Raw genomic sequence first — 25137 nt, 5'->3', positions numbered from 1 at the left:
GTCCTCGACATCGTGGGTTACTTGAGGGGAGCTCAAGATATCTTCCATCTCAACAGAGTTACAGAATGCTTTGGGAGTCTGATAGAACTCGAAGGAAATGGTCCACAGTCTACAGCCCGTATAATATCGGGACTTTCAATGCTATTGAAAGCACAAAGATCCTCCCCGGCCACCTCGATTCGCTGGAGTGGGACATAATGGGCACTCGAGGCAACGACTTGCAAATCAAGATCCTTGGGCTCCAGGTGCCGATTAACAATTACCACATTGAGTTCTTGTGTCGTATGGTCGATTGTGCCTGCAACGTCCAAAAACGGCATGGCCTGGGCATGCTGAAGCCACGTTGGTGTCGTAGGCCCTTGGTACTTCTCGCTGCAGACATGAATATTTAGAGAAGACCCCTGCATGAAATTCGCGAAGAGCCAAAAGACTGGGTAGGTGGCATGTTTGAGCACGCCCTCGGAATGCACATGCAACGGCGAAATAGCGTTCACACTCTGCGCGGGGCTGGCAATACCGACATGTTGCGCGTTGCGTACGAACACGTTCAACCAGCTTGCCACTCCAAGAGCATCTGATAAAGTATAAACCTGTTCAGATCCCAAATCACCTGGCGCACCCTCCATATCCCAAACATTCCACTCGTTGAAGCAGATCTTTGGCCTCGAGGGAGGTGGAATGGGCAGGCGCTCGTGGTGCTCGATGAATGCTAGATCGATCAACGCCGTCGTGATTTGAATACCCTTCTCAGCCACATATGGAGCTGTTGAATTCTGCATCGGATCCTTAGAGTAAGTGAAGTTATGGATCGATACATAGTCCACGTAGTGCGCTGCACCGTTGATCACAATTCGCTCCCATTCTCCGAATCCATTCGCGCAGCATAAGATCAGTTGGATGGAAGGATCAATTCTCTTAAGAGCTGCATCAAAGTTTTAATCAGCCAGGTTCCAGAACGAAGCATAAACGTACTTACCCTTTGCCCATTGGACAGCCTTTGACATATACTCAGCTGGGGAGCTTTGAGCGACTTGCCAGTCTCCATACGTCTCATTCCCTAGCTCCCAGTATTTCACGCCGTACGGCTCTTCTCGTCCATTTACCCTGCGAAGCTGCGCGAAATAAGAGTCACTGGACAAATTGCAATACTCTAACCATTCCATCGCTTCATCCAGAGATCCTTGTAGCCAATGAAATTAGTTTGAAAAAGCAATAGTCAAGGGATAGGTCATTACCGGTGCCCATATTCAAGCAGATACACGGTTCTGCTTTAGCTTGAGCACACCATCGCATGAACTCATCTGTTCCAAATTCATTGTTCTCCACCCCGCCCCAAGCCATATTAAGTCTATCACTTGTCAATACATTTATTTGCACATGGAAAAAGGCCCCATACCGCGCGGGCCTTTTGTCACAAGGACCAATTCCGTCTTTCCAGTGATAGGTCGCAGTGAAGTTCCCCCCTGGGTATCGGACGAGGGGGATTTTGAGCTCATCTCTCAGAACTTGGAGAACATCCTGGCGGAACCCATTGCCATCAGATAGTGGGGAGTCTTTGCTGTAAATTCCCCCATAGATCCCTCTCCCCATATGTCTGATTTCCTGTTCAGCGTCATGTAGGCAAAGTTTTAACGTAGCCGTGGCTTACTCAATAAAGCCAGAATATATCCGCTTGTCAATTGCGCCTGTGATTCGCTGTGGATCAATGGAAATCGAGCATCTCCGCTTCCCAGAGCCTGCTAGGGCTTTGAAAGTAGACATTGTTTTCGCTAGATTCGACCTGATATTTTTCGAACGATGTCGGAGTTTCGCCAGTCTGTGAAAACTTTCTATGACCGGTATAAATAGATCTCGAACATTTCATTTCTTTTTACCGTGGAAATTCGTATGGCGAAGCTAACACTTCATCCCGATCGAGGAGTGGGGAGCCAGATCTCCGCTGGGATGGAAGTAAAGCGGAACTAAGACGGATGCAAGTGTGGAGTCTCTAGTAGCTCTCCCCGGATTGTGCGGAGGATCACCAAAACATAAAATGATCATCGGCCTCCGAATTCTGGGCCCCATGGTCCCTGAACTTCTATAATGGCTCAGAATAGTGACATTTCAGTGACAGACGGCGCAATCGACCACGTCGAGGGGAAGCCGGTCGCGGAGCAACATGTGCGGTCGGCCAATTTCATTCAAACTGAGCACGAGCGCAGTATACGGTCTGCTTTGCGAACCTACAAAAAGGCAGTGAGCTGGGCGCTTTTCTTTGGACTTTCTGTCATTGGATGGTAAGCTGCCAGCTCCGCTGCAGCGACCTCGGTTCATGGGCTGTGGGCTGATTTTTCTAGGGGCTACGATGCCCAGATAGGAGGCGGATTACTCGGATCGCCACAGTTTCGCAAGGACTTTGGCTACGTCGCTCCAGACGGACAGTTTATCTTACCTGCGAATTGGCAGTCTGCATTCAACTCGGCATCCGCCATCGGTGGGTTTTTCGGTGGCCTCGCGTGCGGATGGGTTTCGGATCGTATTGGACGACGTGCAGCACTGGGTCTTGCATGTGTCATCTCAACAGGTGCCGTTTTTATTCAGTTCTTTGCAGGGACGAACGGTCTCTTGTTGGCCGGCAAGATTGTCAATGGTATCAGTCTAGGCTTCTACCAGACGGTAGCTGCTAGCTATTGCTCCGAGGTTGTGCCTGTGGTTCTCAGAGGTGCCGTCACGTCTGGCGTCAACTTATTTATTGCATTAGGCCAGCTGCTTGCTAATGGAATGATTAATGCGTACGGGGCTCGCTCGGATCATTACGCTTATCGTGCCCCTTTCGCATTGCAGTGGCTGTTTCCTCTGATCTTATTGATTGGTCTTCCACTGTGTCCTGAATCCCCTTGGTATCTCGTGAGTTTATCTAACCTCTACATGTGCCCCCTTGCTTACCAGTCGTATAGATGCGGAAAGGGAAGGTTGAAGAGGCCCGGCGTGTTCTGCAGCGACTTACAACCGACGAATCTGACCTGGAAAATACTCTCTGCAACATCTCCGATACAATCGAACTCGAGGATCGTGTGATGAAGCAATCATCTTATCTCCAATGTTTCCGGGGCACCGACCTTCGCAGGACACTTATCTCTATCGGCACCTTCGCTGTCACTCAAATTATTGGAGTCTCCTTCGTAATAGGCTATTCATCCTATTTTTTCCAATGTAAGACCCCCACACTTCTTTCAAGAAAAGCGCCGTGCGCAGGGTGGCCAAAGATCCTGCCATTCTTTGATTGTGCTAGTGATTCTAATCCTGTATGTGTCTAGTGGCTGGTATCCAAGTTTCTGACTCCTTCAAGCTAAGTATGGGGGTGTCGGTTCTTGGCATCCTCGGCAATATCGCGTCTTGGTTCGTGTGCAACCGAATTGGCCGCCGCAAGACCTTTGTCACTGGGACAGGGATTCTCACGATAATTTTACTACTTATCGGAATCCTAGATGTTGTTCCTGGCTACTCGTCCAGTGAGCAATGGGGCCAGGCTACTTTGACGGTCATTTACAACTTCTTCTACTTTTTCCTGGTTGGAGGTATGGCGTACATCATCTTCGCCGAAGTGTCCTCCACCGCCCTACGATCCCGAACTATCGGTCTCACAATCACTTGTACTAATGTGCTCAGTACGATTGTCAATATAATTATTCCGTACATGCTCAACCCTGATGACGGAAATTGGCGAGGCAAGACCGGCTTTTTCTTTGGAGGATTTGGCGTCTTGTCTTTTGTTTGGAGCTATTATTGCCTCCCTGAATCCAAAGGAAGAACGTTTGAAGAACTTGATATCCTGTTTCATCAGCGTGTTCCTGCTCGGCGCTTTGCCTCCTACTCTGTTGATTTAGGGAGTGTGTGAACTATCGGATACTATCTTTCTTCCCGATTCGCAATCTCCGTTGACTTCAAAATACATCTCACTCAGTAATTCTTCCCCCCTTTCCTTAATTTTATATTCCTCGGGTCCTGAGATTCCCATGTGGCAATCAACAAATCTTCTGAGACCTCCACGGGTGAAAACTGGCGATGAGAGCAAGATTGTGTTTACATTGCATTATAAAAACACAAAGGCGAATCGATGGCGTCCTCCATATTACAAGTCGATGCCCATCACAGACATAGTATCCATCGAGGATACTGTATGTTCCATCCCATAACAGGTGACTGGCATGCAGGGTCAAAGTTCCCGGGGCAAGAGACGAATTATCTTAGGGTCAGTTGACCTGGATTGAGGATTTAATATCGCCTCGGACCCGCGCCCCGGTACTGGGGGTTTTGGCCCTAACCTCTTGCGTGCCGTTCTCCGAGTAGGAAATTGGCCGTTTCCCCCGCATTCTGTGCAAAAAGGCGGGAACTTCGAAATATAGACCGGCCATTCGCAAGCTACTACTTTCCTCTCCTATCTTATCCTCGATTCAATCCTTCCATTATCTAGGCCTGATATGACCACTCACAGATCCGGCCCGAGAAACTCCCATGCGTGCGACCGCTGTCGGACCAGGAAAAGACGATGTGTAACGTCTTCGTCTGGTCCACATTGTGACGACTGTGTGGATTTTAGCCTAGAATGTACATTTGATCATCCGGGTCTAGGACGCGGCATTCGGCGGAAGCGGAAACGGGTCACTGCTATAGCCACAGAACAGCTCACGGCATGGCCCGCGAAACTGGGGGAAGAGCCAGTCGACGATGGGGCTGGACCGTCTCCTATCTCTGATGGCATAGGGCAAGGCGGCACTCAGGCTATTCTGGATCTAATGACGACGCCCCCGAGCACGATGCCTACTCCCTCAATTGCTCTGCCCTCAACGATTTGCTGTTTAGCCCCCCAGACGGACTGGTCACGGGCTATAGCAGCTAAGTATAAGGACAATATCGAGCCGTATGCGCCATTTCTCGACACTGAGACGCCGATGAGTGAGCTTGCTACGTGTTTTTTGGCGAGTGCAGTTCAAACATGCGGCGGTGAACTGCCCAATGCTTTCCCCATGGGGTTGTGTGGTCAGATGGCTCTGCGATTTTTGCGCGACGTGCCCGCATCGGCTATGACAGAAGAGGAAATTCGAGCCATGCTAATATTATGTCTGCGAACCCCTTCTGTCAGCGGGGAGTCAAATGATGCGTCGCTTTTCTTGGATGTGAGTGCTCATGGTGGAGTGCGGTAGAGAAGTCTTAACTCCGTCTCCAGAAAATTGACCAGAGCTCAATCGAGTCTGAGCCTGGAGATAGTGACGGCCTTCCTTCATTGTCCACCTGTGCAGCGATCACCATGGTGTGGAAGCAATTCGAAGATCCCAGTCTGTTCAATTTACGCCTCCCTATTCCGCCTCTGGCTTCTCCACACAGAAGCCCCTTAATGCAGGCGTTCTTCCATCTCACCAGGATTCTATACCACCTTCTACGCGGAGACTTCAAAGACATCCTAGAGTTCGAAAACGAGCTACTGCTTTGGCCGGCAACATTGCCACCAAGTCTTTCCTTTGTGAACCGAGCCATGTCCTCGTCAGAAAGCTGCCTCTTGCACGTTCTTCATAATGCCGTCGCATTCTGGCACTACACATCCCGATTACCGGATCCAAAAGGGCTGCTTGAACCCAATGAGGCAATGCTATCCTTTCTGGCTACGCTAGGATGTAGCTGCGTTAAGACCTGGAAACAACATGGTAGAAACTTCACAGAGACGTGGGGTAACATTTTTGTGATGTCCATTGCGACTGTGATGCAACAAACATGCTATTTGGTGCAGAGGTTCAACTGTCAAAATAACAAAGGGGTCTTGATCTTCTTTCTACTCGGTCTCGATGTAGACGGTGCGGCTGTTTTCGGAGAACAGTTATTGTCCGAGGTGGAGTCTGCAATTGGCTTACCATTTGCTTTGGGATTAGAAGCACGACAAGATATGCTACGAGGGGGTCTATATGGAAGTCCTTTTGAAGAGTCAGATAGCACCGGTGCTACTATCTACTGGATGTTTCGTGACATGCGAAGCATGACTCTGCGAGGTTTGAGAAGAGTGCAGATTCAAAAATAACAGGCTATCTACCAAAGTCTTCCAGGATATGATACAACGCGACACGAGAGCTTTCATCCGCCTATTGACGCGCCACTTGTACTGGACCCATATCCATTTTTCCGTCACCGGCCATGGGCATATCAATCTGGCCTCCAACAACTCTGGGGCGCCTCTCTTCCAGTGCAGCACAGGGCGTTCCAAAGGAGGGAGTTGCAAACTGCAAATGACTATCACCCCGAGCCAGCACATGATACTGATTGGCGCCCTTTCCTTGCTCCATACCCTCCCATCTATTATTAGTGTTCCATGGGACAAAGCTTCTGGCATCGCAGTAATGGCCCGCAAACGCACGGCGCGGGATCTTGCTGCAGTTGGCGTGAGAGCGATGCAGAATGTTGCCATGGAAGAAAATCACGTCTCCCGGCTTGGCTGGACAAGCGACCTCTGGATATCGATCGGCGATCGCAGCCAGCTGATTGATCTTCGGATCGTCTTCAGACGCGGTATTGTTATCAAAGACATCTTCCAGAGAGCGCGATTCGTAAGTAAACTCGTTCTCAGTCTGTGGATACAGCGGCTCAACTTGAGAGCCAACGCGGAACCACAAGCAGCCATTCTCTTCTGTTGCCTCTGAGATGGCCACCCAAGCAGCGATCAGGGTATTGGGCAACGTAGGGATATAATAGGAATCCTGGTGATATCTGTAATGTATTTCTAGTTAATATGGAATCTCGTCCTCTCCACAAGATATGCGTGTAGTATCACGTACCCCTGGCCTGGCTGCCCCGGTTGCTTGAAGAATGTCATGCTCTGCAACGCGAGTACATCCGGTCCGTTCAGCTGTTCGATCACGTTCAGAATGCGAGGATGAAGCAGAAAACGCTCATGCATTGCGTGCACTCGGTGAGCATTGTGAATTCGAGAGAATCGCACCACTCGCTCTGCCTCGGACATAGATAAATCGATTGTCGGGAACCCTGGCGCGGTTTCGCTTCCCTCGAGGACTCGATTCATGTGCGCAGATATGTCACGAATATCATCCTCAGGAATCAAGCCTTCTATTTTGACGAACCCCTGTTCCCGCAAAGTGCGGTAGTCCGTGACACTAAGCTGAACTGCCTCATACCGGCCCTTTGTGAAGCATGCGTTTTCTTGAGTTTTCGGTGGCGGACGAGCAGATCCTGCACTGGCCAGATTGAGTGACCACGAATCGGACTGGGTTTGAATTTCGGTGGAAGCCATTATGCTGAGTTTCTCTAAGGCTCTGAAGTTCGTTGTGAATTGACGATATCAGAAGATTATTGACTGCCTTATCTATCAGCATTCTCACTCATTTTATAGTTTCCGAGGTTTCGATGATCTAAAGATGGGCGGGACGCTAAGCTACATACTCTGGTCCCCTTCTAATCAAGACTCAGTCTCTGTATTACATTCCGCTTAAGTTCCGTCGGATCTAAGGTTTCAAAAACACCTGAGAGAACGCTGTATTTTGCAGGGTGTCAAGTTCCGCATTAATTCCGCCAGGTGAAATATTAGACATGTAGCCTGGGGATAACAATCATGTGTCTCCACCTTTGCTTATAAGAAGGAACCTTGCTGAGAGAGATCCATAGCTTGTATAGAATTATCAAAATCTATTTTTGTTTTGCATTATCATTATGGTTCTCGGAAGGCTCCAGGTCAAAGGCGGTAAGGTCGTTGACATCGACGACAGCGATGCTCCGATCATTCTTCGGGGATCAGCAATTGGCGGATGGATGAATATGGAGAATTTTATCACCGGATATGCAGGACATGAAAGAGAGCATCGCGCTGCTTTGCTTAAAGCGCTGGGGAAAGAGAAATATGATTATTTCTTCGATCAGTGGCTCGAGTGCTTTTTCACCGAGGCTGATGCCAAGTACTTCGCGAGTCTTGGTTTGAACTGCATTCGGATTCCATTTAACTACCAACACTTTGAGGACGACATGAATCCCCGGGTGTTGAAGCCTGACGGGTTTAAACACCTCGATCGTGTTGTTGAACTGGTAAACTCCTCCTTGGCTACCAAAAAGAAAATGAAAAGATATAGAAAAATAAAATGAATTACTAACACAAAATTTAGTGTGCGAAACAAAACATTTACACTATTCTGGATATGCATGCCGTTCCAGGAGGTCAGAACCCAGACTGGCATTCCGACAACCCCACCAACCACGCTGCCTTTTGGGATCACAAGGATTTCCAGGATCGGACAGTCTGGCTCTGGCGTGAACTGGCTCATCATTACAAGGGCCAACCTTGGGTTGCAGGTTATAATCCTTTGAATGAGCCTGCCGACCCAGAGTATGTCCGCCTCGCTGCATTTTATGACAGAATCGAAAAAGAAATCCGACAGATTGATGCTGATCATATCTTGTGGTTGGACGGAAACACGTTTGCAATGGAATGGAACGGTTTCACTCACATCCTTCCCAATTGCGTGTACTCGCTCCACGATTACTCGACTATGGGCTTCCCCACTGGTGATCGATTCAAGGGCACTGACGAGCAGCACGCGCGTCTGGACCAGCAATTCTTACGCAAGTGCGAGTTCATGCGCGAGAATTGCTGTCCGATCTGGAACGGCGAGTTCGGCCCCGTGTACGCAGATCCGCGCGACGACACAAATGCAGCGGAGATTAACGAAGAGCGCATCGCTCTTCTTGGCGCCCAGCTGCAAATTTATGCCAAATATGATACCCATTGGTCTATCTGGCTGTATAAGGACATCGGTTTGCAGGGGATGGTGCACACATCACCTGATTCGCCGTGGAACAAATTGATCCAGCCTTTCCTGCAGAAGAAGCGTGCGACTCAGGCAGACGCTTGGGGCAAGATTCCTTCCCCTGAGGTGGACGCTGTGATCAACCCGCTGGCTGCTTGGCTCGATAAGTACACCCCCGGTGTCAAAACAATGTATCCGCCTGTGTGGGATACACGGCGCCAGGTAACTCGACTCATTAACGAGGGCCTTTTGAGTAAGGCACTTTCGAGGGAGTTTGCGGACCTTTTTTTTGGCAAGACAAAAGAAGAGTTGGCTGAGTTGGCTGCTAGTTTCAGCTTTGAGAACTGTGTGCAGAGAAAGACACTCAACCGAACTTTGCAGCGGGGTGCTTAAGGGGCCTAAAGCACAATACTGCAGCGATGTTGAAATTTTTGTATTTTAGAATAGAATAAAAATTTCATTATCCCGCCAGCAAAAAATCGCTCTGTTCTGAGATTCTTCGTTGGGATGAGCACGGAGCATACGCATGTTGAACGCGATGCAAATCTTCTTCTTTATCAGGGATAACTAATCGTTAAATTGTTTTTTCGTTTCGGAAGACGATCTTCCATTGCCCTGCAATGAACTTACATTGTTGGTGATTTAATACTATGACCTTTGGTCCACGGGCGTAATTAATTTGTCTCAGAGCCAGAAAAATATGTATTATTCTAAGGTTTTGAAGGGCTCCACCGGGACCTCAATTTTCTCGACGACACAACATTTTATGCCCAAATGCTTGGGTAAAACAATATTGGTGTAGTCCATATCACTTGGTAATTGGAACATGAAAATTTGTTACTACAATAGAATAAAGTCCAGCAATTGAAATACAACGCCGCGGTGTCATCGTGCATGATAACCAAAGTCAATCGTATCGTTTTCCCTCAAACCCCCCGCATTTGCAGCAGTTGGACTTAAGGCGGATCTAAGATCCATAGCTACTTGCGGAGTTCTACCTTCATAAGTTGCCCGCTGATAACTATTCTATTAAATATGAGTTTCCCCTCCGTTTGGAAAATTTAGAACAAGGTGGAGACATAATCCAACTGCTTTATCGAATCAATCTCGTGAGGCTTGACATTTGGTCCTGACACAATGCTTCCCTTGTCACCATGGCAATGCCTTTTAGGCATGGCTTTTCCAACCCTGGGCTCATTTCTCATATCTTCAAGTGGAGGGTCCGTGCTCGACCTTGGAGGTGGAGAGTGGAAGGCTACAAACTCAAACGGCTCCATCCACATTCCGGCCACGGTACCAGGAATGATCCAGATGGATCTCTTCGGTGCCGGTGTGATTAATGATCCATACTATTCCAATAACTGTACGATTTGCTTGGTGCTATGCTCAGTTATAACAGCGACTTATTCTGATTTATAGTCAATTACACTCGATGGATTTCAGACGACAGCTGGACATATTCGCGCAAACTCCCATCGTCGTCAGAAGGCAAGAAATGGAATGAATTCAAAAAGGTAGTAACTCAGGTATATCAATGAGTATTCGAATACTGATCTCTTATTTGAAGGTCTATCTAGTTTTTGAGGGTCTTGACACTGCGGCGCATGTACGAATCAATGGGAAGCAAGTTGGCTTCGCAAACAACCAATTTCGCCAATGGATCTTCGACGTAACGGACAAGACAGCAGAGGAAATGAGTCTTGAGGTCGAATTTGAGAGTGCCATAAAATACGCACTTGGGGTTTTTGAATCCATTGGCTCCCCTTATACAGTCTTTACAAATTACTTCTGGGAATATCCCGAAGGCCGAGAATATATTCGAAAGGTACCGCTCTGACGCTGTGCACATTTCCCCCCGAAAAATCTCGGAAAGCTAAAAGACTATAAATAGATTCAATCGGACTTTGGCTGGGACTGGGGTCCCCACTTCAGTCCGTCTGGCATATACCGCGATGTACACTTGGTTGGATTGGATGATGGACTTTTCGTCACCAACACCTTCGTCGACATCTACAAAGATGGACAGAGGCCCAACACTATACCTGATCAAACTTTACCTTGGAACGTTAATATCAGTTTGGATTATCTCTCTGCAGGATCCTTCTCTGAGGTGACTATCAAGTCCAAGGTGGCAGGACATGAGCACGAGGCTACAGTTGCGACGAGGCTTGATCCTGGCTTTGAGACAGCTAACATCATGTTCAACATAAGCGACGATCAGGTCGAAAGGTGGTGGCCACATGAGCTAGGTTTGAGGCACGGTAAAATTTTGAGAAGCTGGAAAACTAAGCATCACATAGGTAAACCAGCGCTGTATGATTTGTATATCAACGTGCAACCCGGAAGAGATAAGACCCAAAATCCACCAATGATCGAATTTACCAAGCGAGTTGGGTTCAGGACAATTGTTCTGAATCTTGAGCCCTACACGGACCGCTACGGCTCTAATTTCCATTTTGAGGTCAATGGGCAACCATTCAACGCCAAAGGTATATCATAAGACGCAGTATTTCTGAATTGTGCATTTATTAAAAAGTCTTCTGCTCAGGGAGTAACTTGGTGCCGGTTGACGCCTTTGAAACTCGGGTCGATGATGACTGGTATAAACGTCTATTACAGTCTTCTATTGCGTCAAACTTCAATATGATTCGTCTATGGTCGTCCGGAAACTATTACCGAGACAGCTTCTACGACATGGCAGATGAGTGTTCGTAGCTAAACAGTCCCTTTAACAAGGCCGGTACTAATTGATGCTACAGTGGGGATTTTTCTCTGGTCCGAGTTTCAGTTTAGTGACAATTACTATCCCGGTAAGACAGAAAGTTCGTTCTGCAGCCTGTTAAATCCTCATATTTTCTAGCCACGCCTGAATTTCTTGAAAACGTCCGTCAGGAAGTGCGCTATCAAGTGAGGAGATTGAATCGCCATCCTTCAATGTCTGTATGGACAGGAGGAAACGAATTGGAAGGATATAATTTAGACATGATCTCCTACAACGATACCTACGGCCAAAGTTTCTTCAAGAACTTTACGAAGTTGGAGATGGAGACTGTATGGCCAGAAGTCTATGGAAACACAAGGTCATTATCGTGGATTCAATCCAGCGACTCGCACGGCTACAGCTACTACAATCCGAACACAGGGACCTGGCTGAATCGATACGGCAATGTGGCAACTGAATACCCAAGTCCTTACTTCGGACCCGCCGAGCTGTACAACCTCGAAACTGTCCAAGCCTTCAATCATTCAGTGCTCCCTGCCTCTCGCTTTATGGTTGAGTTTGGCATATGGAGCTACGACTCACTGGAGTCGTATCAGACTATTTTACCCGATGCGGACATTCACCCTAAGAATCCCATCATCATTCAACGTTGCTACGACGATGGGCCGAATACTGTGAACATACTCGACAACGCAGTAGCAACATACTACGCCTATCCAAATCGGTCAGATCCTCTGGTCCAGTTCGACCAAATGTCTTGGACAACCCAAATATATCAAGCAGAGCATATTAAAAATCAGATCGAATCTTACCGTTAGTTATGCACAAGGTGGTCTGATGTTATCTACCCAAAATCTGTTAACAGACTCTTTAGGTAGATCTGTTGGATTGCCTGAAAACAACCTTGGTCAACTGTTCTGGCAACTCAACGCGCCCTGGACAACGCTGAGTCTTAACTCCATCGAATACACTGAGCGATGGAAGGTCCTTCAATACGTTGCCGGACAGGTCTTCCATCGGGTCGCAGTTAGCAGTTGGATTGAGCCAACTAATACCACGTTTAACTTGTGGGTAGTCTCTGACTCCTGGGAGCCGGTGAGCGGGACGGTGACAGCAACGTGGATGACGTGGGCTGGCGACATCCTCAACACTACTGAGTACCCATTCACTCTATCAGAACTAAACAGCACTGCTTTAGATGAGCGAACAGGCTGGTCACAGATACTGCCGAACAGTGCCAAGTCATCGGATGCAGTCTTACTCCTAAACCTAACAGCCCATTCGAACGTTTCGACCTTTATGAATCAGAATTTTCTTGTTCCTCATTATCTCAGCAATGCTAGGTTGGTGGACCCCGGACTCAAGCTGAGTAAGGTAGAAGGCCGAACTTGGAGAGTTGAGGCTAGCTGGGGAGTCGCGGCCTATGTGTGGCTCAGCCATCCGATTGGAGTGACTGGCTACTTTGATCAAAATGCCGTTTTCCTAGCAAAGGGGGAGACGCGCGACTTCAAGTTTACTGTGCTAAAAGATACAACTGATGGCGCGTGGGAGGCGAGTGTTCGAGTGCGGTCCATGTGGGACAACTGGGAGATTTAATGTCCAACACACAGCCAATATCTTTGGGGTAGCTGATGAGTTGGTGAAGAATCTAATGGGAGCAATTAGGGAGAGCTCGGAGAAATGAACTGACTGAGCAGAGCGAACGATCTTATTATTAAACAATGCTAAAATTCTGAGATGCGAGTCTAGCATAATCTCGATGGTTCCTCTTGAAGATGGTGAAAATCATCGACAACTGTCATAAATCGGCCTTTGACTCTACAATCAGACGGTCTCAAGTGTACCAACGAAAGGGGAGGCCAACTATCACTCCGGGTATTTTTCAATCACTGGGCTGAGATTCTCCGCAAGGATTTCTGGCATAAATTCCAGGATCGTCTTCTGATATTCTTGATATAGAATTTGATATCCCTTACTATCCAAGTGAAGCCCTAGTAGATTATACCCCATGTTAGCATTCTGGGCCAATGATATTTCAACGGAATTAAAAGACCTGGGCATACCATCCACTAAAAGCTCCCCCAGTAACTCACTCATTGCTGCTTCTCTTCCACCTACCAATGCTCTTTTGTCGGGTTCTCTCCACCTTGCATAGTTCATAAATGCAGTCCACAAATCAATCACAGGTATTTCTAACTCTTTGGCAACATTTTTTGCAGCAGAAGCGTAAAGGCGGGTATTCTCTGCTCGGCGAGGGAATCTAGCAACTTCTGGGAAAAGAGCCATTTTGTGCTCGCACACAGGGGGTGGCGTCACAATGAGAAGCTTGGGCGCGTGGTGCTTTAGACTGGGATGCGTAAGAATATTTCGAAGATTCCTCATGTAAGTGTCAATTGGCACATGCTGAGGACAGTGAGGTAGAACAGAATCATTGGCACCAAAATGTACAATCTAGTATAGTGATCTTTAGCCATAAAGAAGTGAAAGCTTGGACGGTTATTGGGAACCCACTAAAAGCTTAATCTTTGACGACCGCTCATCTGGAGGGACAATCTGAGGCAAAATCCAGAGAGCGTCTATAGTATTAGAGCCGCTTTTGAATTATTGCAGTGAGCTTTATAGAAGAAAAAAAAAGCCATCATTTATATATCCCCAGCGTTCAGGTCTGGTTGACCGGACGCCAAAATTGATTTCGCAGGTAAACGGGGGCCATCATACCTAAAACCTCGGTTGATCACATCTAGCTTTCTTGCATAGACTTGGTGCACATAATTAGTCTTCGTGCATTCAATAGATTAAGTGTAGCTTCATTACCATCAGCCAGAGCGGCACCAAACCCAAATTGATTGGCTTTTTGAGAGAAAGAAAACTCCGTGATACTATCTCCAAACAAGTAGATCTTATCATAGTCCACGTAATGTGAGGACATTGAAGACATTTTCACTGTGGAGTAGCAGAAGAATAAAGACCATAAACAAGTATGCACTGGCTATTTATACAACCAGAGGCTAATAGCCAGAGCACTTGCACTTATAAAACTGAGCTGAGTCGGAACTAAGGCGGAGTTTTGGCCCTTATTAGAGCGAGCGCAGCAGCTATAATCTTACTAAATGAAACTAGCCCCACTGCCACCGCGCCCTACACAAATTGGAAGCTCTGAGAAATACTAAGGTACTACTTTAGGAAGTCTATACAGTGATGGTAGTTGAAATGCTATGTGAGAAACTGGCTGAAGAGTTCACGATACCAAACTAATCCTATCTCAACCGGGCCATGATTCTTTGGAACTATACTAAGAACAGATCTCCATCAAAAGATCAATCTTCTTTAGAAGCAGAGAGCATCCTCTTCAACTTTTGATCTGACCCCATCAGTGAGTGCTGTGCTTTCTTTCAGGTCCTAGAATCTCCGTAACCCCTATACCGTCTTGTACAATGATCTCTTCCTTTTTGAAGCTGGCCTTGACAGGCCATTTCGCATTGAATATTTCGTCCAGCTCCTCAAGTGTCCTACCTTTTGTTTCTGGAAATGCGAATAGAATTGTCAGGAAGACAATGACGTCAATGGCAATAAAGATGACATAGAACTTCCACCCTAACCGTCCAATTCCAGGAGGACTGGAGTAGAGATTCACGAAAGAGGACAAACCGACAAACAAACCATATATAGACTAACATATCTTCGTTATTTAAAAATCGAAAATAAGGGTCTGTTTACTTACCATTCCCTTAGCCCGCATGGAAAAGTGCATGCATTCTAAAGGGTAAAGGACCTGCATCGGCGTCCATCCGGCAGAGAATGAGCAGCCGAACAAAATAATCGAAGCGACCAACGCTCTAGCGGAATTTGCCGTTGCTTTTGAACTAGTCTGATATGTTGCTGTCAGGGCGCAGATAATGCAGAGGAACATGCACAGGCCCGCAGTGCCTCCTAATAGCATCTTGCGACGACCCACGCGATCAACAAAGAGGCATCCGACAAAGGCGCAGATGGCCGAGCAAACCACATTAAGAGCATTGATTAATAGTTGGTAACTCTCGGAGGTGATGCCGGCTTTCTGAAGCATCACAGGCAAGAAATAGCTTGCGACACCATTGCCCATGAATGATGCCAGGAAGCTCATAACCCAGATGCAAAATAGGCGGTAGCGAGAAGAACGAGTAGTATAGAGATCGCTGTAATCCCACCATCGTTTGTCAGAACCTTGAAGATCAATGCCCTCGGTCATTTCTTTCATTGTGAGTGCGACAAGAGCAGATTCTGGGTCTCCATTCCCGTGATACTTGATCAGAATCTCTCGGGCCTTGTCATGATTTCCGTGGGCTAGATGCCAACGAGGGGTCTCCGGAACGAACAGACAAGAAACAATAATTATACTTGATGGCACGAGTTGCAGAAGAAGCGGGATTCTCCAGCACCAGTTTGTGTCCATAAAGCCCGTCCCATACATGACCCAAGTTGCGGATATAGCTCCAGCAAAGTAGAAAACATTATACTTAATATGGAATATTTCGTCAGAAAAGATCTGCTTTGGAGAACGCTCGATGCCTTACCATTCCAGTCAGCCTTCCTCGGAAATGTGGCGGGACCATCTCAATAACATATGCCGGAGCCGCACTCGTAGCTATGTTGACACCAAATCCAAGTAGGAATCTGCCGCCAATGAATTGGCTCGCTGAAGTGATAAAGGTCAACCATAGTCGGATCTTGCCGTCCCTTGTGGCTTTGACTTACTATGAGGTGCGGTAATTGCCACGACGGTGCCGATGACAATGAAAATTGACCCTATAAGCATTCCATACCGTCTTCCTAGTATATCGCTAATGGGACCTGCGAAAGGGACGGAAATCAACCCGCCGGCTGAGTACATAGCAAAAACGAGCCCAGTAGCTGGACTGGTGTTTGACAAGCCAAAATGATGTAGGTATGGCGGCATGGCATTGATTCCTCCCATAATAGACCCATCAAACCCATTCATGCAACAATCTACGTAAATTTGTGAGTATTTTGCAACTCTGGATAAAGCGTTCTGTTTGATGAGACCTACTGAGGAATCCAACTATGAGAACAGGTACCAGTTTCATAGTACTCTTCGTCCAAAAGCTATTGTTCTGCTTTGCTAGCGCATCGGCTAGCTCTGGTGAGTATGCTTCCTCTTTGTGCATCGTGTCTTCATAGCGAGGTAGATTGTTCTGGGGCCTCTCGATGGTTGGCTTTTCCCAAGCATCATTGCCTGAAGCAACGGTCTGGTCATCCACGTGAGAAAATGAAGGTGATTTCTGCATTTGGAAAATTTTTGATTTGCTGGACGAATAATACAAATTTTATTCCGAGATGAGGAGCAGAAGTCGAAGGATATGTAGTCATGATTCTTCGTGCCGAAAGTTCAGTCAACTAGTTCCGAAGTTGAGCACCCTTGCAAGTTACACCGTGTTTGTTGGATCTGGCTAGCCGGTCCTATCTTAACGCCATCGGAGCGAGGGCGGACTCTGTGTAAATATGAACGAGAAATTATGCTCTGCCGTGATAGGTATACCTTGCAATAGATTTTAAAATAATTTTATTGCTCGATGGTAATAGCTCGGAGTTTTCTTCTATATTATTATATTATTAAAGCGGGCACTCCTTGAATTGACATCGTAAGGGAAGATTATGTTCGAGAAAGCTACTCCCCCATAGAGTTTTGATCTTAGCCTTCCATCTACTTTCCTAGCTTCTGTTTTAGGTTATTATGTCTTGTAGCATGTGTGAGAGTTGTATTATCATAGAATCGTGTGGGTTACAGGTTAACCCGAAAAGCGGACAAAAATTGGGCACTTGACTCGGGCTTTTGCCCCTCTACTATGTGAGTCCTATTCGTTTCCCGCATCCTGAATGAGGAGGTCTGTTCCGCCATTTTCAAATCGTAGAGCGAAGCGAGGATCTTGGCCTGCGCCTATAATGACGGCTGATGTCACAAATGCTTTTAAAACACAGCTTGAGACTAGACTCGGTACCTTTAAATTCAAATGTCCCGTTTAAGTTCCGACGGAACTAAGCAAAGTATCAACGACCATTGCCCCAGTTCTATCTCCTCATCCGGACTGTTCATGAAACCTTGACAGCCAAATCTAGGACACAACTCAGCTAAGTAGGTCAAGACCGGCACTCCAGACTCTATAGAAAACTCCCTTGAACGTTACGACAGTTCTTTCGTACCCATGTAACTAAAGGTTCCGCTTAACTTCCGTCGGTATTGAAGAATAAGCCATGTTAGATATCTCTGTAGTACAGTCCTTCATACAAGTAGGCTTCAGAGGCCCTTAAAGGACCGAAAAATGGCAATGGCGTGCAAGTTGAGATGATAAGTATATAATTCTGAAGTGTTTCAAACGCCGCAAACTAAGTTTTACCCACCGTCCACGTTTCCTGCTGAATATCATCGTCACAACGGAGAATCTAGAAGATGGATTATCCTCGAAAGAACACGTCGGGACCACGACCCCCGATCGCCTTGGCCGTTGTGAAGAAACGGCTATTATCTTTTTTTGACGAATCCGAAATTTCTGATGTCAATTTGTTATCCAAACAGGATCTTTATCGTTGCTCACTGAAACCTGTCGTTTGTCTAGGAGTTTACTCTCCAGATGAATCTGAAAGCAAAGACTTTGCGGCTGCAAAAACTGCAAAATTAAAACCAGCTTCGGTTGGAGACGTTTTTGGCCCGTCGTGGGTCCGTAATAGACCCTCCACAAAGCAGGTTTGCCCGCTAACACTCGAAATATTGACAGTCAACACATTGGTTCAGAGTTGAACTGCAAATTCCCGAGGAGCAACAGTGCTCAGAAGTAGTTGAATTTCACTTTGACTGTGAAGGAGAAGGCTTCGTTTATGATGAATCCGGAACCCCCCTGCAAGGCCTTACTGGAGGTCCAGTGGATCGACGGATAGAGTTTATCATCCCCAGAGAATGGCGAAGTAGCACCTGCACTATCAAGTTTTACATCGAGGTAGGTATGAACGGTATGTTCGGTAATGGTCTTGATTTGCCATCAGCACCACCCAAACTGGACAGGAAATTTGAGGTTAGTCTCACAAGTTCCCCATGCAAAGAAGTCGACCTCATATTCGGGGTTTCATTTAGCTACGAATGGCCGATTTGGTTGTCCCAAACATGGCTGCACGCCGGCTGCTGTGGGACGTCCAAGTTATCAAAGATGCCATTGACAATCTACCGGAACATAGCTATGCTGGGCAAGACGCAATTTCTGCGGCCAGCGACCTTATGGATGCTTTCGCGGATGGTGACCATGACTCAATAGCAAAAGCTAGAACCTGCGCTCGCAGGTTCCTGGGTGATGACATCGATGATGTCAAAGTCTACAGCGATCCAAGCTATACAGTTACTGGCATTGGCCATTGTCACATTGATACTGCTTGGCTCTGGACGTATGGCGAGACTCGTCGCAAAATTGGAAGATCATGGTCCGCGCAATGCGATCTTTTAGATCGGTACCCGGAGCATAGAATGTGTGTCAGTCAGGCACAGCAGTTCAAATGGTTACAGGAGGATTATCCTTCCTTGTGGTGTCGCATTGAGCAGCATATTAAGAGAGGTGTTTTTCAACCTATCGGTGGCGTGAGTATAATGTCGTTCCTGTTCAGTCCACAGTCTAACCTTGACCTCTTTTTACGCAGAGCTGGACAGAAATGGACACTAACCTCCCTTCTGGCGAGTCACTCATTCGGCAATTCCTCTATGGGTATGTAAATAACCAAGACTGCACGCCATTATATTTATTACCTTTGACGCTCTGACATGTTTCCTTAACCAGTCAACAATTCTTCTTGGATAAGTTTTGTTCTCGCAGTCGGACCTTTTGGCTACCCGATACCTTCGGCTATTCGCCACAAATTCCTCAGATCGCTCGTTCATGTGGTATCGATAACTTCTTCACCCAGAAGCTGAGCTGGAATAGCATGAACACTGTAAGAGAGGTAGGCCGTTGAGATTTCTATCATTTACTTATACACGGAAACAGTTTCCTCGGACAACTTTCAACTGGGTTGGACTTGACGGCTCCCAGCTCCTTACCCACATGGCACCATGCGAAAACTATTGCTCTCGAGCCGACTTCACAGACCTCCTAAACAGCGTTACGAAACACAAAGATCTTCGATTTAGCAAATCAGCGCTAATTCCATATGGTTTCGGGGATGGAGGAGGCGGACCAACATCCCACCAACTAGAGAAGTTCAGACGGCTAAGAGGCCTGGCCAACAGAAACCCCGGGGTCATACCAAAGCACACCATTGGACCTAGTGTCGATGACTTCTTTGATGGGATAAGAAACGAAACAAACAATGGTGAAAGCCTCGACTCGTTCTATGGCGAATTGGTTCGTTACTGGTCCTCATTTGCTTACATCCGTCACGTTCAACTTTCGCTGACAGTACCTTTAGTATCTCGAATTTCATAGGGGCACTTATACGACGGAGGCATCGGTGAAAAGAAATAATCGAATATGCGAGCGTCGTCTCCACGATTTGGAGCTTCTGGCAACACTGGCCACGACGACTGGATCCAAAATCAGATATCCTGCTGAGAGGCTGACAAAAGTCTGGCACGACGTGCTCCTGTATGTCTTAGTTTATCATCGAGTTTTGATTCTTGCTAATTTCCATTTTAGAAACCAATTCCATGATGTCTTACCTGGATCCAGCATTGAGAGGGTCTATGATGATGTTCGAGATGTGAGTTGTCTTTACAGGATTATAGCTTAAAAGCTGACGCACTGCACAGATGTACCGGCTAAATCTTGACGAAATTCAGGATATGCTTCATGAAACACTTTACTCTATGTCAATACAGTGTGCCAAGAATGATTGTTCATTGGGCGAAGCCTCGGCGGCCTTGAACACCATGCCGTGGGATCGTTACGAAGTTCTGTCCACAGGCCCTACAGCAGACTCATGTTTCTCGTCTCACGAGCTAGGAATAGCACAAGTTCCCGCTTATGGTATAGGCCGTCCTCTACTAAGAAGTCACAAGATCCCAGAAGCAGATGTCGTTATTGTCAAGCAGCTAGGGCCCAATTCATTCGAACTCAAAAACAGCCTTCTCAGTATCACAGTGGACGGCCATATGATCACCTCTTTTATCGATATAGTTGCGAATAAAGAGTTAGTATCCGAAGGAAAGCCCTTGAATCGTCTGCTTCTGTTTGATGACAGGCCACCTGGGGCGTAAGTACATGTCATTTCTTTTCGCTATAAGCTTTGAACTTGCTAACCGGAGAAAGTGATGCGTGGGATGTTGAAACATACCATCTTCATTGCCCCAAGCCTTTAGAAAATGGTTCCGCAGAAGTAATAACTGATAGTCCTTTCCGATCCTCGATTGCTGTTTCAACAAAAATTTCTGAGGCAAGCTGGATCAAGTCCACAATCAGCTTGAACTGTGCAAACCCAAGTTATCCCGAAAATAACCTGGTCGAGATTGAGTGTGAGGTAGACTGGCATGAGAACAGAAAGTTTCTCAAAGCAGAGTTCCCCGTTCGGTGTTATTCAACTAGAGTAATTCGGACTGTCCCGCTTCTGAGACCTTCGCTAATCTTTCAAGGCAACATATGAGACGCAATTCGGAGTTGTTGAGCGCCCAACCCATTTCAATACCTCTTGGGATGCAGCAAAATTCGGTCAGGCTTATATCCGGTCTTAATATCAACAGCTAACAATCAGGCAGAGGTTTGCACCCACAAGTTCGCAGACCTGAGCGAGAGTGACTACGGAGTTTCAATTCTGAATGACTGCAAGTATGGGTTCTCAACCCATGCCTCGACAATGCGCCTCAGCCTACTTCGCTCCACGAAAGCACCTGATGGAGCAGCAGATATGGGTCAGCCACTTACTAATTCTGCCTATACCAATGATGTTGAGCTAATATAATGATGGTATAAACGTAGGATGCCACCAGTTCCGCTACGCCATTCTACCTCATAGTGGCAACTTCCAGGCAAGCAGTGTAACAATTACACGGGCAGCATACAACTTCAACAATCCCATGAGAGTGCTTAGCGCCACCGATGATGCAATTGACCGATTCAATGATGCTTCAAGGCAATTGATCTGCATTTCAGGATCTGATACCATTATCATCGATACCATAAAACGCTCAGAGGATGGAACATCCATAATTGCGCGTCTCTACGAATCTAGCGGTGGTCATGCGGCCGTTGAAGTCTCTACGTAAGTTGGAATGGATTTTGACTTTTGAACCAAGTGGACTAAGCTGAATTTGCTAGTGGACTCAACCCAGTGGCTATTAGCCTAGCGAATGGCCTAGAGGACCGTGTTAAGCCACTCACACCAACACGAACAGGGGATGCCACAACAGTTTCGCTACTTTTTGTGCCTTTCGAGATTATAACTGTTAGGTTCGATTTGAAAGAGTGAAGAGAACAAAGCACAATACCTCCTACGAGGGTTTCTCTCCTTTTTTCGTTTTTGGTTTTTCGTTGTCCCTTTTTCCGAAAATGAGCTGCTACCTTTCTTACCATAAAAGAAAATGTGGAAGTGAGTCACAGAACTATGAAATAATAAAAAAAAATGGATGTTAAAATTTCAGCGAATCGCAAGGCGTCATAGTCGACTATATGTACACAGTAACAGCACGACAACAGTTGCGGCTAAGGGCTAATACAGACCTTCAAGGTATGGAAATTTAAAAGCCGCTCGGCTTAATGGAAACCAACCTTCACCCAGGCTTCGCCTGATTGATTTTGCCTGTCTCTTTCCATATTGTATGATCTTCAAGAAGCTGACGTACAGATGCTTGGCTACGTGATACTATCTTCTATGAACCAGACAATAGAGTACATTTGTATCCTCTTTTAAAAGTGCTCTAGTTAACTAATCGTCTCTGAATTATGCAAGTATCAGAGATATGTAATAGCGAGTACAAAAGTCTCATCGAAATTAGGTATTGCGTGTTGTGTGGGAAGCTGCAAGCAGCAAAAAAGGTCCTTGTTACATAAACTAGATACACTTGCACAATGGCCTTCCCTAGCTACCATCACCAGATGGCACTCCGATGGGTGAGCCCCCCTGGACCGGAACTCCAAGGTCTGGATTTCCCGATGCATCGAAATTGACAATCTGTGCCATGGTATACCTATCACCACCACAGCTGCCCGCGGGGTTGGTAGTAGCATGATAGGCATTCTGTGATAGAGTTAGGGTGCTTTGAACAGTCTGAAGGGAATTTGTTTCACATACCCAGACTTGAGTTCCGTCGGGAGAAGAGAAGAATACATTGTGACCAGTACCGTAATTCCCATTATTAGAAGAGAAGACCGGTCCAGTCTTGGTCCAACTCGAGGCCTGAAGAGGGTCACCAGTTCCATCATATTGCAAAAGCCCAAGCGCGTACGCCGGAGTACCGCACCAAGATGCGGAGAAAGAGAGCCACGTATTTCCGTTGTTATAAAGCGGGTTTGGACCTTCGTTAACTGCTACAGGTTCACCGGAGACTCCATCTGCCATTTCCCAAGGCTCCGTTGGTGAAGAGATGACGGACCAGGGGCCAACACTCCAGGCTGATGTATCAAGGGAGGCAATTTGAATACTCTGCGTGCCCTGCGGGTTGATGGCGGAGACGACGTGGTAGCGGGCCGTTCCGATGGTGAGATAGGTGCCGTCAATGGACCACGGGTCATTCAAGTCGGCACCTCCTTGGCCTCCAGCGGCGGGAGTCAACTCGGCAAGAAAAGTATAGTCGCAGTCATAAGGATTGGCGTCGCAGCCCTGAATCACAAACGAGCGCTGTCCATTTCCAATGTCTCCATTGCCAGCCGAATAAAATATGTACCAACTGATATAATTTCGTCAAATTAATGAATCTGGCCAGGAGGCAAAAAACATTGAAAGTTTTCTAAGATGGCAAAAACATACATCCCATCAATCAGGTGCATCTCCGGTGCCCACATGTTCTGGTTGCGGTCTGTGTCTGTGTCCGTCCAAACAGTTCTGGTGTCACCGCTTATCAGCCCGCCCAGAGTAGTGGAGCGTGTCACCGATATGAAGGTTCCTTGAGTGTTTGTCAGATAGTAGTATCCGCCCGTAGTGACCATATGGGGATCTGCTCCAGGGTTGCGAATCGGATCAGAGAAAGTCTGAGCTACAGCAAGACCTGTCACGAACGATAGGACGCTCAATGATAGAGGGTTCATTGTAAACCTCATGGTGCCTTGAGAGCTGCTCCAAAAACCAATCAATTCTTGGTTGACCTCGGAAATTTTTCGACGGTGTCATTTCTTATGTAGTTCTTCCATCTTCCTCGTTGCGACAATCTTTGCCTTTTTGGACTCTGTCACCAGGAGAAAAACAGCATGAGCGGGTCTTGGTCGGACATAAAGCGGCCAAGAGAGGCACTCGCAGATGTATGGCCCCAGTTAATATCGAGTACCCTGCGTCGTCTCTGACGACAATCATGTTTCACTTGGCAACCGAGTAGCTCTTCAACAAGAATCTCATCCAGCCCCCGCAAACCGAAAATGCACCAGGGCCCGATGCACGTTCCTCTTATCACAAGTCTCAGGCTTGCTAAATTGGTTTCTGACACTCGGCCCGTGGCGTTTGCGGAAACTGCAGCGGAAGGTTACATTTGCTAGGAAAAAAAGATCAGCGTAATTTACATCGTCCTGACCGAAGCTAGAAAAATCTAGCGCAAAGCCAGAAACGACCGAGACGGAGATGAAAAGATGTGGAAAAGTCTATCCGCTACGGAGAGCGGGGTCTGGTATGGAATCATGGGTTGCAACGGATCTCTATGCAGAACTCCGGCGCCAACAGCGCCACCCCCGCAAAGTTCTGGGCCCCTGCTAATCAGTTCCTACCTCGTTCCGCAGAAGTTCCGATTCTATACTCTGAGCCCCGTTGGAGGAGCCATAAATGCTAGCATCAAGATTTGAAAGTGCTGAAAGGAATAGTTGGCATCTATAATCCTGGGGACATGTATATATTTGATCAAAAGCCATCCATGAATCCAAAATCACTTTCGTGCGAAGTGAGTTTCAAGTTTACAATGGCATTCTTAAAGCTTTTCGGCGCCGTGGCTTTTACAGCCATAACTGTATGCGGCCAATTTGCGACGCATAACGGCGTAAATTTCGAAGTTGATGGAGCCCCGTTCAGTTTTGCTGGAACTAACATCTACGATGGTGAATATCAGCTCCATCAAACAGGTGAACCCAAGCTAAATCATTTCAGCCGGCTACAGTACTACGCAGTATGCCGCCGATGTAATTTCAGCGGTTAAAGCAGACGGTTACCGTGTTCTCAGGTAAGGAAATGGAACACCCGCTTGAGCCCGTGTATTGACTCGAAGATGTGTTCCAAGATGCTGGGCGTTTAATGATTATGACACAACGTCAGCATATATACCATCAGTGTATTACCAGTCTTGGACCAACGGAGTTCCAACTATCAACACCGGAGCAAATGGCCTTGAGCTCTTGGACGCAGTGGTGCAGCAAGCTGAGGCAGCTGGAATCAAATTGATCCTGACTTTGACCAAGTAATTGCCTCCTATTTTGTCTGTTTTAGATCTTCTGCAATCCAGAGCTAACATTCTGTAGCAATTGGAGCGACTACGGAGGA

At 46.9% G+C, this 25137-nt stretch overlaps 5 protein-coding genes across 5 annotated transcripts; 2 read left to right on the top strand and 3 right to left on the bottom strand.

The window, feature by feature from the left end:
- Positions 1–32: 32 nt before the first annotated feature.
- Positions 33–1004, bottom strand: PFLUO_LOCUS9128 (uncharacterized protein; the record flags this gene model as incomplete). The annotated part of the gene is made up of 2 exons (XM_073786924.1): positions 33–922; positions 977–1004. The coding sequence occupies 2 exons, from the start codon at positions 1002–1004 to the stop codon at positions 33–35; spliced, it is 918 nt and encodes a 305-aa protein (XP_073643130.1).
- Positions 1005–6110: 5106 nt separating this feature from the next.
- On the bottom strand, positions 6111–7273 carry PFLUO_LOCUS9127 (uncharacterized protein; the record flags this gene model as incomplete). The annotated part of the gene is made up of 2 exons (XM_073786923.1): positions 6111–6732; positions 6801–7273. The coding sequence occupies 2 exons, from the start codon at positions 7271–7273 to the stop codon at positions 6111–6113; spliced, it is 1095 nt and encodes a 364-aa protein (XP_073643129.1).
- A 416-nt stretch (positions 7274–7689) lies between these two features.
- On the top strand, positions 7690–9170 carry PFLUO_LOCUS9126 (uncharacterized protein; the record flags this gene model as incomplete). The annotated part of the gene is made up of 2 exons (XM_073786921.1): positions 7690–8058; positions 8136–9170. 2 exons carry the CDS (start codon positions 7690–7692, stop codon positions 9168–9170), a joined length of 1404 nt encoding a protein of 467 aa, XP_073643128.1.
- A 2200-nt stretch (positions 9171–11370) lies between these two features.
- On the top strand, positions 11371–13095 carry PFLUO_LOCUS9125 (uncharacterized protein; the record flags this gene model as incomplete). Its single annotated transcript, XM_073786920.1, has 3 exons — positions 11371–11377; positions 11728–12312; positions 12374–13095. The coding sequence occupies 3 exons, from the start codon at positions 11371–11373 to the stop codon at positions 13093–13095; spliced, it is 1314 nt and encodes a 437-aa protein (XP_073643127.1).
- A 9447-nt stretch (positions 13096–22542) lies between these two features.
- PFLUO_LOCUS9124 (uncharacterized protein) lies at positions 22543–23609 on the bottom strand (the record flags this gene model as incomplete). The annotated part of the gene is made up of 3 exons (XM_073786919.1): positions 22543–22701; positions 22756–23350; positions 23431–23609. The coding sequence occupies 3 exons, from the start codon at positions 23607–23609 to the stop codon at positions 22543–22545; spliced, it is 933 nt and encodes a 310-aa protein (XP_073643126.1).
- Between the last annotated feature and the right edge of the window lie 1528 nt (positions 23610–25137).

The sequence above is a fragment of the Penicillium psychrofluorescens genome (assembly GCF_964197705.1).
Source record: "Penicillium psychrofluorescens genome assembly, chromosome: 6".
Taxonomy (NCBI): domain Eukaryota; kingdom Fungi; phylum Ascomycota; class Eurotiomycetes; order Eurotiales; family Aspergillaceae; genus Penicillium; species Penicillium psychrofluorescens.
This window is presented reverse-complemented; position numbering and strand designations above follow the sequence as displayed.